We start from the raw sequence: 17,852 nt of genomic DNA, 5'->3' as shown, positions 1-17,852 counted from the left end.
CAAATTCATTAATCCCTCTTCATTCATTGTAAAACCTACTTTTGCTCCAGCATCACGCCTGACTTCACAGCACTGCTTGGCTAAAGCGCCTGCTGTATCCAGGAAGAGCATTTGCATAGAGACACTTTGCATTGGCAGCACATGCTTCAGTGCTCTGGGAGTGTTTATAGGCCTGTGAGTTTAACACTTCATGACTGTCCTTCATGGCAACAGAACCCATAACAACAATGACTTTTATCACCATCTTCATCTGGGCACTTGCCTTCTGCACTCAAGGTGAGAGAGGTTCTTTCATTTATATATTTAACAAACTGCAAACCATCTAATACATAAAATTAGAAGTTTAAGTTGAAGAATATTGGCTTCATGAAACTGACTAATCATGCCCTGATTACATTTGTTCATTTAATGTTTTAGTTTTTTTTTCTGATTTTCAGAAACTACAGGGCAGTACACTGTGACTCAGACTCCTGCAGTGAAAACTGTTCTTCCAGGAGCGTCAGTGTCACTGAGCTACCCAACAGAGGATGGTGGGTGTCATAATGGGCGGTATTACAATAAACATCATTATACTACTGTCTGCTATTTGTGCACTATTGGTATTTATACCCTAATACAATTAAGGTGTTCTCTCTTCTGTTTTATTGTTGTTATTGGCTACAAATATAAAGATATGATGATGACACTATAAATCTAAATGCAGTAAAATATTTACTTAAATCCTATACATAATCCTCTACCATCCATAAACCTTGTTCCAGCTCTCAGACATTAAAAGTCAGGGTTCCCTCCACAGGACTATATCATTTCTCGCTAGCAGCATTGAAATATTACATTTTCACAAGTAAAGCATCAAAATTAAGATGACATAATGTCTCACGTTAAATGAACAATCATTAAAAATAAGTTGGTACAGAATTCCCACCCATCAGGCTGTTACAGGGACATCCAAATCATAGAAACAAACAATTCAGTCCCTCTCACTATCATCGGGTGGCAGCGTGATACAGGTGACATATGGAACAAATGAAGGGCCAGGTGAATGTGTGCAGTATAACTCTGGGATGAATGTTTAAACTAGTGAGGAACTGGTATATTTGCAGAGTGAACGCACGTGTGATGAAACTGGTGTGCAGTCACATCATCTCACTGGGACATTTAAGTAGAAGTTAAAGACATTTCTCTATGATTAGTATTAACTCATGGTGATTGTGAACCATTTTAAAGTTCTATATTTTATATGAATAAAACAGTTATGTTGCAGCAAATTCATCAATCAGTCTTCATTTATTGTAAAACCTACTTTTTCTCCAGCATCACGCCTGACTTCACAGCACTGCTTGGCTAAAGTGCCTGCTGTACCCAGGAAGAGCATTTGCAAAGAGACATTTTGCATTGGCAGCACATGCTTCAGTGCTCTGGGAGTGTTTATAGTCCTGTGAATTTAACACTTCATGACTGAGAGCTGTTCTTCATGGCAAAAGAACCTACAACAATGACTTTTATCACCATCTTCATCTGGGCACTTGCCTTCTGCACTCAGGGTGAGAGGAGTTGATTTATTTATTTATTTTAACAAACTGCAAACCATCTAATACGTAAAATTTGAAGTTTAAGTTAAAGAATATTGGCTTCATGAAACTGATCAATCATGCTCTAATTACATTTTATTTTTGTTTTCTGATTTTCAGAAACTGCAGGGCAGTACACTGTGACTCAGACTCCTGCAGCGAAAACTGTTATTCCAGGAGCGTCAGTGTCACTGAGCTGTAAAGTCAGCAGTGCTGTGCTCAACAACAACTACCTACACTGGTACCTGCAGAAGCTCCTAAACTCCTCATCTATTATGCAAGCACCCGTCACTCAGGGATTCCAGATCGATTCAGCGGCAGTGGATCCGGGACTGACTTCACCCTGACCATCAGTGGAGTCCAGGCTGAAGATGCAGGAGATTACAACTGTCAGAGTCTACACTGCAGTGGTGGTAGCTGTGTGTTCACACAGTGTTAGAGAGCCGTACAAAAACCTCCCTCAGTCAGACTGCACAGTGACTGCACTGCTGCAGCTGGGACCTACTGCAGGTGCTGAGGGGGGAAGCCAAAGACATGAGATATAGTCTGTGGAGGAGCTGAATGGTAAAAGTTGGCACATTGTATTTTCATTTTTTTTTTTTCATTATTTTACAACAACAATGGCTTTTGTCATCATCTTCATTTGAGCACTCACCCTCTGCATTCATGGTAAAATTGACTTAGGAGTAAGAATTTGGGGAATTCAGGATAAATGTCTTTTTCAAAGGAAATGCCTATGCCTACCTTGCCTATATCACTATGGAACATTAGTTACTGTTATCAAGCTTTCTGCCATGAACAGCTTCAAATAGCCTCCTTTAAGAAATGGTATATGGAGTATACTTTGGGCAAAATTTAACTTCAAAAGAAACACCTGACCAAGTCATTGCGTTAGAGTGGCCAGGTTGATATCCCAATGGGGACAGTGTCAGCTGTTCGCATGACCCTGTTCAATTGATATCACAGAATGCCACTACTTCTGAAAGTTACCTTGTCAGAACGTAACATCTTCACGCAACATCACGTTACATTGTAGTCGAAGTACTAAAGCTGTAATTTCCACTAGATGTCAGCAGAGGACTGCACAATGTTTTATGTTTGTGATCTCATGACAAGAACACTAGTACCAATTCGGTAGCCATGAAATATACAAAGTGACGACAGTGATCATACACAGCCATGTCATATTGATATCCCAGCACTCAAAGTGACCAAAGGTACAAAACCATGTGCTTGGGCGAGAGAAAGAAGAGCTACACTCCCTTTACAAGCACAGCTCAAAGTGATTAATGTCCAAATGATTCTTTGCACAAACACTGTCAGATGAGAATGTGTAAAGGAGAATGTGTGGAGGTTTGCTGTTCCGGAAAACACTGAAGTGGTTCTTAAAACAGCAGTCCTCTCATGGTGTATATATAAGCAGACTGTTCCTGTATGAGTCTGCTGTGATGAGCCAGCATGGCTGCAAGAGGAAACCTCAGTGGCTGTATTTTCTGGGTCCACTGATTCCATTAGAGTATCCATGCCAACGTGTCCATGCTGTCCTGGCTGCACGCAGTGACCCAACTCCCACCTGTGTGACATTGTGATTGTCTTTTTTCATCCATTATCTGTATGTGTTAACAGGTATATGAATAAAGGTATGGAAGTGGACTGCTGCAATACCCAGTGACAAACATCAGTTGCTCCTGTCTAAACCTGTAAATCCAGTGTATCCCCACAGTCAGACACAGCAACTTACATTTCTGGCATGAATCCATACTGTGCAAAATAACTGCAGTAAAGAGCACACATACAGCAAATATCCATTCACTCTTCATTGCTCCTTATGATCACCAGGGCAGCGTTATTACGAACACAAATCAAACTTTTCACTGCAGTATTGAGGTAAACAGAAGATTAATGAGACAACAAAAATGGAGAATCATTCAAGCTGATTATTAATAATAAATAATAAAATATTCTGCAGTGTTTGTGGGTGACTACATACAGTATTAATCTACTACATAGAGCATTCATAGATTTCAGAACTGCAAAGTACCCGCAGGGGGTGGGTGCTTTTGGAAAGGATTCCTTTGAAATGAGTTGGAGGTGCAGCAGGAATAGTCCTGACACAGGCAGCCTATCAGTGGGGTTGGCATGTATGTCAGAGTCATGGTGAGAATCTCAGGGCTTTACTTCATTCTCACATTGGAGTGAAGTGATGAAGTGATGACACTAAAGTTCTGTGCAGCTCTACAGCACAAACACACTCAGCCAAGTACAGTATAATATATCAATTCAATCTGGGCTGGATAGAATTTTCAGTCAGTGTCCCAACAGGATAAGAGGAACAACAGTCTGTGGACCATGTAGAGGTTCAAACAACTGGTTTTATACATCTAATAACAAAACAGAAAGTCTCTAAAAGCAAAATATTGGACTTGGAATCAGCTGAAATGTAACTCAGATGAACTGCATTTTACTTAACATTACATGCCATAATTTATTCAGTTACATAATTTGAGCAAACTTTGCTTTCAGACTGGAATAATGAATACTTCTTTGAAGACCAAAGACATATTTTATCATGTGAAATTTGGAAAATATAAAAGTTATCATTTACAAAACCAGACACTTAGAGCAGCTTCAGTTACAAGAGGAAACACCTTGACTGTCATTTCTACACTTTGTTTCACTCTAGGGACTGAAACAGGAAATTGATCTTGCATATATAATTGCATACGATAAGGAAGATTCATAGAAACATATTTAAGATGAGAAAAGAGTGTGATCAGTGTGATTTGACTTGTTCTGCTGCGTAGTTGATATGACCTCTGCTGGTTATCAAATACTACCCAGATCACTGTGTAAGTACTGTGATATTGGGCTGACTGAGCAAAACCATAGATGGATACAGATTTTCTGCTGTTATACAGCTAATATATTTATTTCATTTTGATGTCTTTATAACATGTGTATGGATCATTAATTACTTACTTAATACTATTTGTTGAACAATATGTTTTAAAAATGTAATCAATTTAACTTGTCCCTCCTCTAGAGAGGTGAAAACAGCCCACCCCCACACAGCTGCCCCAGTCCAGGGGATTTTGGGTAGTGAAACTGTGAAACTGTGATCTGTGGGGGTGAAACTCAGATTTTGCATAGGCAGGGCGGGGCGGTTCTGCTACTCCCAGAATAGTGCAGCACTGTCACCAGATGTTCCCCCGTCCCCATGGGGTTAGTGTGAGCTGAGAGCACACTGTACATCATAAAGCAGCAGCTTATATAGCCATACACTCCTCTCACTGCTCAGGCCTCCAGCCACCTGCTAAATGCACTATTTTACCTCATGCATTCACACATCACTCACAGGTCTAATGCTAAAACATTGTATTTTAAATCAATTGTAAATTTTTATTCATATTTTAAATGATGCAAACGTGAAAACATACTGGCATTCTCTGGAAATTATAATCATCAAATGATCATCCTCTCACATTAAACTGTCTTGTATATCATCTTCATCTCAAATACGTGGTGTCTTATCCTCATATTCATGGTTGGAGATAGCTGCTGGTCAGAGCTTTGTAACTGAGTTCTTTATGAACCCTGTGCTGAGGTGTTAAACTGTATGTAATGCCAATGTAGCAATAATTCCCCCAAAACAGGGTTTCCTTCATCTTCATAACTCCCACCGAGTCAATGGACATGGGGGAGGGGTGCAGTTCACACACACCTTTGATTTCAGACATCTATCACTCCTCTGATGGCTCCAAATGATTTCAGTTAAACTGCAGGTTTACCCTCCTATCTCACCAGTACAAAGAGTGCATCACTGTCTCTGTGTTTGTATTAATAAAGAGAAGTACAACAGAGTTTATGACTCAAGAAGAAATCTTTATTATTCTCTATTACAATAATAACAGCACTGAAGCATCAAACCACACACAGACACATATATCTAACAAGGATCAAAATCAGAGCACATGAAAGATTGTTCTGCTAAAAGCTCAGTCTGGAGAATGGATTCACACATGAGCTGAAGCACAGCACACTGTTAGTCTACAAGTAATCAGTGAGTAAGAAAGAGAAGAGCTGAGTGCAGAAGAGAGTAAAAACAGCTCTACACAGGAGTGTGTGAGGTGCTACTCAGAACACTGCTCTCTCCTCAGTGTGTGAGTGAGCGGAGCCTGGGAGCCCTGGGTGGCCTCACAGGTCAGTGACCCCGCCTTGTTCCACTCGTCCACAGAGAGAGTCAGGGTGCTGCTCCAGCTGTACAGGCCGTCCTTCTCCAGGACCCCGCCGCTCGCCTCCGAGCTCCTGCTGCTACCGTCCACTTTCCAGCGCAGCGTCCAGTCTGAGGGGAAGCCCTTGTTGGCCAGGCACATCAGCGTGGCCGTTCTCTTGTTGGACAGCTCCACACTAGAGGGGGGCAGGACCATGAGGGTGGGGGAGACGTTTTCTGGGAGAAACAGCAGAGACGGGAGGTCAGAGAGAGGGGAGGAAATACAGACTTAACACAGGACTACAGGAGATGGAGAAGAGACTTATTTTCATTCAGATCATGCAAGAAACAAATACAGAACTTGTATTACAAATACCAATATATTTTGCAGACCATCTTTACAGGCCAGTGAAAAAATCCAGTCCCAGTTTTACAAATGCATCAAATGTGATTTTTAAAAGTTTATACCTTGTTGGAAATAACCAAAATATTTGTACGCAACAATTTGGTAAGATTAAGCCTTTCCCATCATTCGGAATAACATGAGTAGATTTAAGAAAATGATCATTTTCAGGTTAAAAAATTTACAACGGAACCGTTATACACACTAAGAGTCAACATTCTGTCTAAAGTCATTTTCATTTTCAGACGTTTCATGGAAAACTTATTCGCAAAATCGTTCGTCGAAAACCCGGAGAACCACAAACGCAAACGCAAAGTCTCCCCTTGCTCTCAGAACTAAGAAGCTCGAACTGAGCCTTCTTTTAAAACGGACCCGTAATCATCTGACAGTCTATCACCAAACGCTTACATCTTTTTAAAGAAAAATGATTGACTTCGTGAGATTTTGTAAGAAATATGTGTGCATTACCACAAAAGTACAGTATTAGCAAAATGTGTCACAAAAAAGACCCAAATATTTTCACACGCGTTCGCTCCATGGGCGAGATCAAGATAACAGAGCTTTACCAAAATGATTTAACAGTCCTTATAAGCATTATTCACATAAATTTGAGCGCTATGAATATCTCCATTTCGGATGGCATAATAAACACAATCTAACGTACTCCACAAATGTGGAGCGCTGTCTTCACTTGAAATCCTGGAGGTATATAACAAACTATCCTTTATAGGAAAAATAATCACTACGTGTGATGGTTATTGAATATTACTTTAAATCGGAATACTTACTTCCAACGTGCAGTCTGGTGCCGCTGCCAAAAGTGTACCACAGTGATTCAGTTCCTATTAGTGTCCCGCACAAAAACCTCTCGCCCGGCGCGGAGAAGAAACCAAAAGATTCAAGCGGCAAAATGATTTTATCCTAAAAAAGTATAGTTTCGTCGTTTTTGGAAAATGAAGCGGCGCGATTTTCTACGCATACAAGTCAAGTAAAACCCATAATAAAAAAAAAATGAAACCCTTCTTATTGCGTGCTCTTCAACTCAATCCTCATAAAATGCGTACGTATTTGGAAGTAAACACATGCGCCGCGCAACATTTTAATAATTTGGACCTATTTTCTCCAGAAAAGTAAAGCGTTGGGAATAATGTACACATCGTTCGATAGATGGAAGATATATTTTGGTTGCTACAATTACAAATAGTATTTGCAAAAATAACAAAGCAATATTTAACTATCATAGTCGATTGATATGAGCGTTCAGGTTTATACTAATGGCGAAATGAAGAGTGAAATCGCTGCAAACTTACTGCCGATCTCCAGTTTGGTGCCGCTGCCGAAAGTCCACCACAGTGATTGACTCTGATTGACTGGCTGTACAAAAACCTCCCTGCGCTACAGCGTCTGCGTTTGCCACTGCGAACAACTGATGCATTAAACTATAAACAGACTCATCGCTGAATCCCTCTTGCAGCGTCAGTTATAAAATAATCTTTTGTAGATTTTCCGATCCATTGGCGCATTCGATTAATGTACAAATAAACATTATTGCACATTTCATTTCATTTAAATTCTTTCCCACCATGGATCCGTGTGAATCTTCCAATGACACGGCAGCAAAGGAAAACAGAGAATTCAGACGTATTTTCCCCATGACTTCCTCATGACTGACAGCATCCCCTATTAATGATGATACATGTGGTGTATTCCCATATTACAGATAAACTCCAGAGAGTAACAGCAGAGGGGTAAACCACAGAAGACAGAAACAACATCCAGAGGATTCTCACCAGCGTTAGCGGATGTGAGAAAATTTACCACCAGGGGGCGGTAGAGTAACATTCGCCTTCAGTATTTCCACTGCTGCATCGACAGTCCTCTCTGTGTACCACAGTAACCCAATGTTACATCAACACAATTTACTGAATAGCCTGTTTCTCTGAGGCCCTGGGACAGTGAGGCAGCGTAAGTGGTGTAGCTCTCAGTGTCAGTGGGGCAGTTGCGTAAGTCTCAGGTCCTGTTCACAACTGGCATTGACATGCAAGACGCATTGAGGATGCATTGAGATCCGTTCGCTCAGACCACATTCTGAGGTGGTCTGGGCCACATATGGCCACATTCTTTTAGCAGTGTGAATGCGAATGTGTCCTGGGCCACACTGAAGGACCACCTACTCAACTGACGTCCTCTGCGTAAGCGGAAGTACGTACTCATTCACGCACCGACGGCGTCATGTTAACCCTTTCGCGCATACGGTCACACCAGTGTGATTAGCTGTTTAGCACTTACGCTAAAACCGGTGCGATTAGAACACGAGATTCGGAAAATTCTAGCTAATTTTAGCTTTGAAGAAACAGCGATTTAACATTAAAAAATATAGCAAATTGTGGTGGAAAACCTCTCACAGTCTAGGCCAATCGGACTGGAGGGTCCCTCCACACTTTGATGCCTTCCGGAAAATAATAAGTCCTCACAGAGTCTGATGTAATCATGGTTGTTTGGTTTATTGCATATGGTGATCAATCGCATACAGTAAACCGGGTTGGTCCGCGGAGCAACAGGTGTATATGTGGTGTATATGCATTCGCTCCAATCACTCATTCACATCCCAAAAAGGAAGCCCCTTTAGTCTGCATACATTTCTCTTTTATTACTTTCCCCTAGCTCCTTCTGTTATACACATAACGTTATTGATGAATAAGATGAAAACTTTCTCACAGTGGTCAGAGGCATGGGGAGGAGGTATCAGGCGTATCCCTAACACAAGACACCAGGAGAAGTGAAGGTCAGGTGAAAACCTGCACCTGCACCAAGAGAAGCAACATCGGCTTCTCTGTCACATGCACCCTGACTCATACAGAAACCTATTGTCCCAGCTCCATATCTGCCTTGGCTGCTACAAAATATATAATTGACTAACCTAAAATAACCCTAACCTAATGTAACCCACTGGCAAGGTTGCTTAAGAAACTCAAACTCCTCCCTTAAAGTCACCCCATCTTCTCCGTAAACTATTGTTACTTCTTCACAGTCACACCACATTCTCCTGTTATCTCTCCACCCTCTAGCATGCCCCTGTGGTACATCAGCACATTTCTGTCTTCTTTTAAAAAGGAAAAAATACCCCACCTTAATTTTACATTATTTCCAGGGTTCATACACCTTAAAAATAAAAATAACTAATTACCTGCTTAGCCTAACTGACATCTACTGGCAGTCCTTATAAACTACATATGGATTTATTGCATGTGGATATACAATTTGTCACACCACAATAGCACAGGTGTAATGCAACATATTACATGAAAAACGGTATTGTGAATAATACGTGTTGTAGTTCTAAAAATGAATGTTAGTAGACTATTGTGGGAGTAATAAAAAGATTTATGATATCATGAATATCAGGTTACGTAGACTCTTAACTCTGAACAGGTCCCTCCTTAGGTAATGCATGCACTTCTTTCTTCGAAAACGGTCTTCCGTAACAAGTGCGCTTCGGTTTTAGAAAAGTAATTCATCAATGTATTCACAATGCTAGCAAACCAGCAAACTCCCTTTCATAAACTACATTATGAAACATTTTCGTTGAAGTTAATAACATAAGAAACTTAAACATAAGGTGCCAGACAAAAACGGTGAAGTTCAAAATGTTCTAATATAGCTTTTCTGCTTTTTCCAACGATAAACAGAATTTAACAAAAGATCAGATGCAGCTGAGTTATTAGGTATTTAATTTCAGTGATGAATGGAATCTAGCTTGCTAGTTTTCATTTACAGATATAACACGCATTATTTTCTAGTGACAATTACAACAAGATTCATTCAAACAGACCTTTAAATGATGTGTAAACTTACATTTGAAAATGGAAATGATGTACATGTTTGCATATAGAGCGGGGAAGTGAGATCTGATCACAAGTGGTCACTCGAGACGCATGTGGATTCTATTCTAATGTCTACTCTATTAGAAAGTGCATTCACATTCTAATGCCGGGTGTGAACAGGGCATCAGTATCAGTGGGGTACTAATGTAAACCTCATTGTCAGTGGGGGCAGTAGTGTAGGTCCCAGTGTCAGTTGGTGAAATGTGCCAGGTTTAGGAGAATGTTGCTGTCTCAGTGGTGTGTTGGTCAGAACACAGGAGTCAGGTTTCCAGTTCAGAGTGTTAGTAAGGGGCGGTAGGCATGTATGTTTGGCAGTGTGTGTGTGTCTGTGTGGTTTCATAGGCAAAGACGCACACAACAACACAACAATCTGTCTCCAGGAGTTTTGTCCCCAGTTCTTCACCCCACAGGAGCTGGTGCAGCACAGAAGTGGGGGACATCACCACAACTTTTATATTGTCCAAAGTCCTTGGCCCTGTAGGGGTTCCTATTGTTGGAGAATGGGTAATGACAGGTCAGACATCAAAAGGTGACCTGGCGGCTGTCCTTGGGGATGTGCCTGTGCCTCGGGTTACTTGTGGGGGTGCTGCTGCTAAGGGGAGCAGCAGGACAGGTTTGGGCAGGTTTCAGCTGGCTTGTAAACAAAGGGTCTGTGAGAGCTGGAAGTGATGTTCACAGAGGCAAACAGTAGGGTGGACAAAGGGATGTGGCCCCTTTTAACAGTTGGTGTAAGTGTCAGTATTGGGGTGGTAGTAATGTACTGTAAATCTCATTGTATATGGGCCAGTAGTGTAGGTCTCAGTATCAGTGGGGCAGTAGTGTAGGTCTCAGTGTAAGTGGGACAGTAGTGTAAGTGTCAGTATCAGTGGGGCAGTAGTACTTTCTGACTGCTGTAACTGTTCCATCTATTTTATAGTCCTGTTAACTTCTGTTTAAACTGTAGGGAATGTTGTTGGCAACAGAATCATCAGGCCGATCTCTCCTTTAAGATCACAGGGTAAAAGTACAATATGTTATAAACAAATTTCCTTTTGTGTTTGCTGGTTTGCTAGTTATTTTTCCATAAGAATTTCAGATCTTCCCAATTCACTTACCTGAGATAAGAACCATAATACATATACATAATACAGGATATGTGATTTTTTTTTACAGAAAAAGACAGGAGAGGGGACTTCATTTGTAGGTGTTTATGTTTATGTGTGAGTGCTTTTTTGACCCATTAACACATTATTGTTGCCAAATTCATTTTTCATGTCGGTAGATTGAATTGTCAAATGGTTATCAAATAGAAGAAGTCTATCCAATGTGGACTTGAGGTGAAGCCTGTTTCACTCAATACTTTACCACACAATGATTATATAAAACAAGGAAGTTATTACAATGTGTCCTGTTTTCATTTGCATAGAGAAGACACTTTGCATTGGCAGCACATGCTTCAGTGCTCTGGGAGTGTTTATAGTCCTGTGAGTTTAACACTTCATGACTGAGAGCTGTCCTTCATGGCGACAGAACCCACAACAACAATGACTTTTATTACCATCTTCATCTGGGCACTCACTGTCTGTACTCAAGGTGAGAGGGGTTCATTTGTTCAATTGTTCATGTTTTATTTTATTTAACAAACTGCAAACCATCAAATTATCTACAATGAGAAGTTTCAGTTCATGAATATTTGCTTTATAAAACTGATCAATCATGCGCTAACCATATTTATTTACTGTTTTAATTTTGTTTTCTGACTTTCAGAAACTGCAGGGCAGTACACTTTGACTCAGACTCCTGCAGTGAAAACTGTTCTTCCAGGAGAGTCAGTGTCACTGAGCTGTAAAGTCAGCAGCGCTGTGTACAACAACAACTACCTACACTGGTACCTGCAGAAACCTGGAGAATCTCCTAAACTCCTCATTTATAAAGCAAGCACCCGACACACAGGGACTCCAGACCGATTCAGTGGCAGTGGATCTGGGACTGACTTCACTCTGACCATCAGTGGAATCCAGGCTGAAGATGCAGGAGATTACTACTGTCAGAGTCTACACTGGACTGGGAGTGTTGATGTGTTCACACAGTGTTAGAGAGCCGTACAAAAACCTCCCTCAGTCAGACTGCACAGTGACTGCACTGCTGCAGCTGGGACCTACTGCAGGTGCTGAGGGGGAAGCCAATGATGCCAGAAACAGCCCGTGGGGGAGAATCATGGTTAAATTTGATGTAATTGTTTTATTTCTATCTCTTTTCCCATGTGCCCTCATTTGTAGTACTTTTTAGTGCACCAGCCAGGATGGGTGGTAGATGAAAGCCAGCTCTATTTTTCACGAAGCAAAGTAATTTATTGTATTTAAAAGAAAAAGTATAAAAACACTACAATTGTACTGAGCTGTTGGAACATTGCAACTGTTATTTATTTCAGCTGTTATTTATTTTTATCATCTTCAATTCATGTGCACAGACCAGGTAATGACAAATTCAATTCAAAATAAGCACTTCTATTTGAAAGTCTTCATCAGACATTTTGTCATTGTACAGTAAATTCAAGAAAAACAAGCCAGGGCATTCCTGTGGATCAGCTCTCCATGAAATTCTCTACACCCACAGATGACATTTGACTACAGCAATGAACAATGCTATCAATTTCTGTAGCCTACGTGGTCCACAGTGACATGCGCTTCTTTTTTTCAAATCCACAAACATGAATTTATACAGTTATTAGTTATCAATGTTGATTCGAACTCATTGATTATTCACATTAGTCTAATTTTTCTTCATGCGGCAGGCTAGTTTAGTAAAGCAGTGATTATTCTGACAAGCTGGCAATGTAAAATTCCTGCAGCTTTCTAATTAACCCACTGAAAAAGCACTTTAAAAAACTAATTCAGGCAAAATGTTACAGGCCGAATTCAGTTACATTTTAAGTGCATCACACAATGCTCACATTTAGCGTCAGAAACATTGTATAGCTTTTTATTGGCTAACAGGGGCTACACTAGCTATGCAGATAGTGTCAGTGCTCCGCCTCCTTAGCTGTTGTGTTTTTGTTTTCCTTGCCCATGTGCTTTTGTTTTCTTTGTGTGTTAGTCCTGCCCCGCTCCCCGCCTGGTCTCCGCCCACCTGATTGTCTGCACACCTGCTTCCCATCCTCTCGATCCTGCCCGTTTCTGATTAACGATCTGCCTATGGATTCCATTAAAGACGCTTGGAACCCGAAGCTCCCGTGGTCCGTGCCTGAGTCCTTGCCTGAGCCTTGACAGATAGGCAGCAAGATATCTGTACAAGTAACGGTGACAGCTAAAAAGACAGTAGAGTTTGCAACTATCCTACTACTAGCTAGTAAGTTAGCAAATTGGGCAGACATGATCTGAGTAGCCTATTTCTTGCAGACTGAGTAGACGCTCCTCTCTTCGTTTGTCGTGCTTGTCGTGTTGCTCCTAATGAGGTTTACTTTTCTACTTATGTCCATGATGTGTCTCCACATTTTTACCATGACAGTAGTGGTGATGTGACAGACACCTTAAAGGTAGCTAAAAACCTCTCCACAGATTCAACCCACATCTTCCTGCGCTAGAAGGATTTGGATTGCTCTGTCATAGTCTATGCAGCTTGTGCTCGGAGCTGCACAACTGGAAAATGACAGAGGGGTCCTGCCAGAAACTTAACTAATAAATAAATACATAAATAAATACATGTAACACCAAAGCATGTATTTTGGTATCTTTCACATGGGTTCTTTAACGTTGAGATATTTGTTTATTTCCAAAAAAGTACCCGCCAGAGTGGCTAGAAACAATAAAACTTTAACCTGCCAAAGAGAAAATGTAGGCCTACCCAACAGAGGATGGTGGGTGTCATAATGGGCGGTATTACAATAAACATCATTATACTACTGTCTGCTATTTGTGCACTATTGGTATTTATACCCTAATACAATTAAGGTGTTCTCTCTTCTGTTTTATTGTTGTTATTGGCTACAAATATAAAGATATGATGATGACACTATAAATCTAAATGCAGTAAAATATTTACTTAAATCCTATACATAATCCTCTACCATCCATAAACCTTGTTCCAGCTCTCAGACATTAAAAGTCAGGGTTCCCTCCACAGGACTATATCATTTCTCGCTAGCAGCATTGAAATATTACATTTTCACAAGTAAAGCATCAAAATTAAGATGACATAATGTCTCACGTTAAATGAACAATCATTAAAAATAAGTTGGTACAGAATTCCCACCCATCAGGCTGTTACAGGGACATCCAAATCATAGAAACAAACAATTCAGTCCCTCTCACTATCATCGGGTGGCAGCGTGATACAGGTGACATATGGAACAAATGAAGGGCCAGGTGAATGTGTGCAGTATAACTCTGGGATGAATGTTTAAACAAGTGAGGAACTGGTATATTTGCAGAGTGAACGCACGTGTGATGAAACTGGTGTGCAGTCACATCATCTCACTGGGACATTTAAGTAGAAGTTAAAGACATTTCTCTATGATTAGTATTAACTCATGGTGATTGTGAACCATTTTAAAGTTCTATATTTTATATGAATAAAACAGTTATGTTGCAGCAAATTCATCAATCAGTCTTCATTTATTGTAAAACCTACTTTTTCTCCAGCATCACGCCTGACTTCACAGCACTGCTTGGCTAAAGTGCCTGCTGTACCCAGGAAGAGCATTTGCAAAGAGACATTTTGCATTGGCAGCACATGCTTCAGTGCTCTGGGAGTGTTTATAGTCCTGTGAATTTAACACTTCATGACTGAGAGCTGTTCTTCATGGCAAAAGAACCTACAACAATGACTTTTATCACCATCTTCATCTGGGCACTTGCCTTCTGCACTCAGGGTGAGAGGAGTTGATTTATTTATTTATTTTAACAAACTGCAAACCATCTAATACGTAAAATTTGAAGTTTAAGTTAAAGAATATTGGCTTCATGAAACTGATCAATCATGCTCTAATTACATTTTATTTTTGTTTTCTGATTTTCAGAAACTGCAGGGCAGTACACTGTGACTCAGACTCCTGCAGCGAAAACTGTTATTCCAGGAGCGTCAGTGTCACTGAGCTGTAAAGTCAGCAGTGCTGTGTACAAAGATTATTATGGCAACAACTACCTACACTGGTCCCTGCAGAAACCTGGAGAAGCTCCTAAACTCCTGATCCATACAGCAAGCACCCGTCACACGGGGACTCCAGATCGATTCATTGTCAGTGGATCTGGGACTGACTTCACTCTGACCATCAGTGGAGTCCAGGCTGAAGATGCAGGAGATTACTACTGTCAGAGTTTTCATTACCCTAATAGTGTCCGAGTGTTCACACAGTGTGAGGGACCTGTACAAAAACCTCCCTCAGTCAGACTGCACAGTGACTGCACTGCTGCAGCTGGGACCTACTGCAGGTGCTGAGGGGGAAGCCAATGACACCAGACAGAGGGCTGGGGAGATTAACAGTAAAAGCTGACACATTTATATTTTCATTTTTATGTTCCGTTGTCCCTCATGAACAGTATTTTTCTTTATCTGATGTATGAATGTTCATGTTAATTTAGTTTTCATAAATTAACAGGTACTTGTGAGTCTCATGGACTGCTGGGGTTTTTCAGAGCATTGTATAAACATAGTGATGCACACAAGGTGTAAACTGTGTGTAACACATTCCTTACATACATTTCTGAAATCTGTGCCGAATGTATAAATACAACTACAGCTACATAAGTAAATATTTTTAATGAAGCGGCATGGAATTTTAAGCCTGCATCGCACCCTCTTCATATGAATCTACCAATGATAGGACAGAGAGCGGGCCACAGAAAATCCAGTCATACAATTTCTCCAGTTTCCTTTTCAGGTATACCTCAGTTATATAATAATAATGATACATGGTGTGTAGTCCCATATTACACAGAAACAGCAGAAACAACAGCAAGAGGATTCTCACAGGCTTTAGAGGAGGTGAGAAAAACATACCAGCAGAGGGAAGTAGAGCAACATTTGTCCAGAGAATTGTCACAAACCTTACAAAATGAGAAGTATGAAAACCAACAGGTTCTGCATTAAATGTTAGAAAAGTTAAACCCAATAGCATCTCCTATAGTCCTGATCCACATCAGACACGTCCGTCACAGTAATGTTTCCTATACGCCTAATCTACCACAGTAACAATTTACTGTGGTGTAAATTTGAAAAAAAAGAAGTGAAATGAAATACTGACAGTCCCTTTTTGCCTAAATTTTCAGCAGTGACCACATTTCCACAATGATATGCTTCTACACTGTATATAATGCATGGGACTTTACTCAAATTCGAGGTTCGAGTTTTCTACCGGTGACGATCTATGTGACCATGTGGAGTAAAGTTTTGAAGTGGCCCAGGAACAATGTCCATGGTTCCTTTTCTCCCCATCTCCCCTGCTAGGGGACCCCTCCTTGCTGTGGGAAGATGCAAGTAATTTTTTTTTTTTTTACTCAGCCAGCTCTGGACGTGGAAGAATCCTTAACCACTCATGCATCCCGAGCTCACCTCCAGTTCTGGACGGCCAAGCTCTTTCCAACACGCTCCATTATGAATCCATAACTGGCTCTAGAAGCAGGTCCCTGTAGAATAAACGATGCACCCTTGAAGACCGAAATGCCCCAACACGAAGTTGGAAGCTGTCAGTGAGGACAGATATCTCATTAAATGTGAAGACAGCTATGTTTCTTGTTCATTAGCCTGTGTCAATGACATTTCTACCTGGCAAGGATGCCAGAAGACCTTGCTGTAGGTAGTATGTAGCGCATTTCTTTACGAATGAGTGTGACCCAACACAAAGTTGGAGGCTGTGAGTTAAGCCAGCTATTACGTATGCAAAGACGACTGGATCTAGTTGACATCACCCCGTCAATGATGTGTGTCTGGCAGAAGAAGTGGACCTCCAGCGATAAACCTGGACCGTGTTTGTTTGCCCAACGACGGTTGGGCACGCCAATCTCTCCCTGTGTGTGTCTCTCTGTCACCTGCGACAAACTCAGAAGAAGACAGTGGAAAATGGACTGTGGCCTCCCCAGTTGACTTACAACAAATGAGCTGCCATTGTCTCAGCTCTAATGGACTGGCTCTCCTCAATAATTCAATGAGTAGTTTTGATTCATAACGGCATTGTGAGTCGCATAGCTGATTCCATCTTGTACGAGATGCGTTTAGACACATCTGTTATCCATACAATGAAAAATTTTCCCTCTTACCATTACCTTATGAAACTGATTATAATGACTTAAAAATAATGAAGCTTATGTCAAAATAACTTGTATCATTAGACATATGTCTAAATAATGTTTTGTCCACACACGTCAAATTACAGTTATGACTTCACGATCTCCTGCAGTTTGACTTAGCGGCTGAGATCCCAATCGGACACTCACACATAACATTATCTTTACACTCCCCTTTCCGTGTTGTTTGGTCCGACAATAATATTTTTCATCATTTATTCATTAATTCTTTTATTGTTTGTCATTGTCAGTTTATTTAGCTGTTCTAGTTTATTTCATTTCATCAGTGTTTGTCTGCATTGTGTTAGTAAACTTGTTTATTAATTACATCATCACCTTGTTTGTATTTCGTATTGACAAACCAGATATCAGCTATCAGGTTTAAATGATGTCATTTTATCAATTTGTATATTCACTTAGGAATGTTAACTATCGTTGCCAAATGACCGACGGGGATAGTGATATTCCCTACATAACTGGTGCCTCGTGTGAGGAACTCTAAGACCCCTACACTATATTTGGCAC

At 40.7% G+C, this 17,852-nt stretch overlaps 1 pseudogene and 3 gene segments (V, D, J or C); 3 read left to right on the top strand and 1 right to left on the bottom strand.

Annotated features, from left to right (window-relative positions):
- The first annotated feature begins 1,495 nt into the window (after positions 1-1,495).
- On the top strand, positions 1,496-2,010 carry LOC118773826 (annotated as a pseudogene).
- A 3,684-nt stretch (positions 2,011-5,694) lies between these two features.
- Positions 5,695-8,418, bottom strand: LOC118773825. The segment is given in 3 exon segments: positions 5,695-6,018; positions 7,495-7,579; positions 8,407-8,418. Coding segments are annotated over 3 exon segments (414 nt in total).
- Positions 8,419-11,567: 3,149 nt separating this feature from the next.
- LOC118773824 lies at positions 11,568-12,143 on the top strand. The segment is given in 2 exon segments: positions 11,568-11,640; positions 11,815-12,143. Coding segments are annotated over 2 exon segments (402 nt in total).
- Positions 12,144-14,847: 2,704 nt separating this feature from the next.
- On the top strand, positions 14,848-17,000 carry LOC118773822. The segment is given in 4 exon segments: positions 14,848-14,917; positions 15,065-15,400; positions 16,492-16,521; positions 16,978-17,000. Coding segments are annotated over 4 exon segments (459 nt in total).
- The last annotated feature ends 852 nt before the right edge of the window (positions 17,001-17,852 follow it).

Source organism: Megalops cyprinoides, chromosome 2 (genome assembly GCF_013368585.1).
Source record: "Megalops cyprinoides isolate fMegCyp1 chromosome 2, fMegCyp1.pri, whole genome shotgun sequence".
Taxonomy (NCBI): Eukaryota; Metazoa; Chordata; class Actinopteri; order Elopiformes; family Megalopidae; genus Megalops; species Megalops cyprinoides.
The sequence above is the reverse complement of the archived record's forward strand: the minus strand, read 5'-3'. Positions and strand labels throughout refer to the sequence as shown.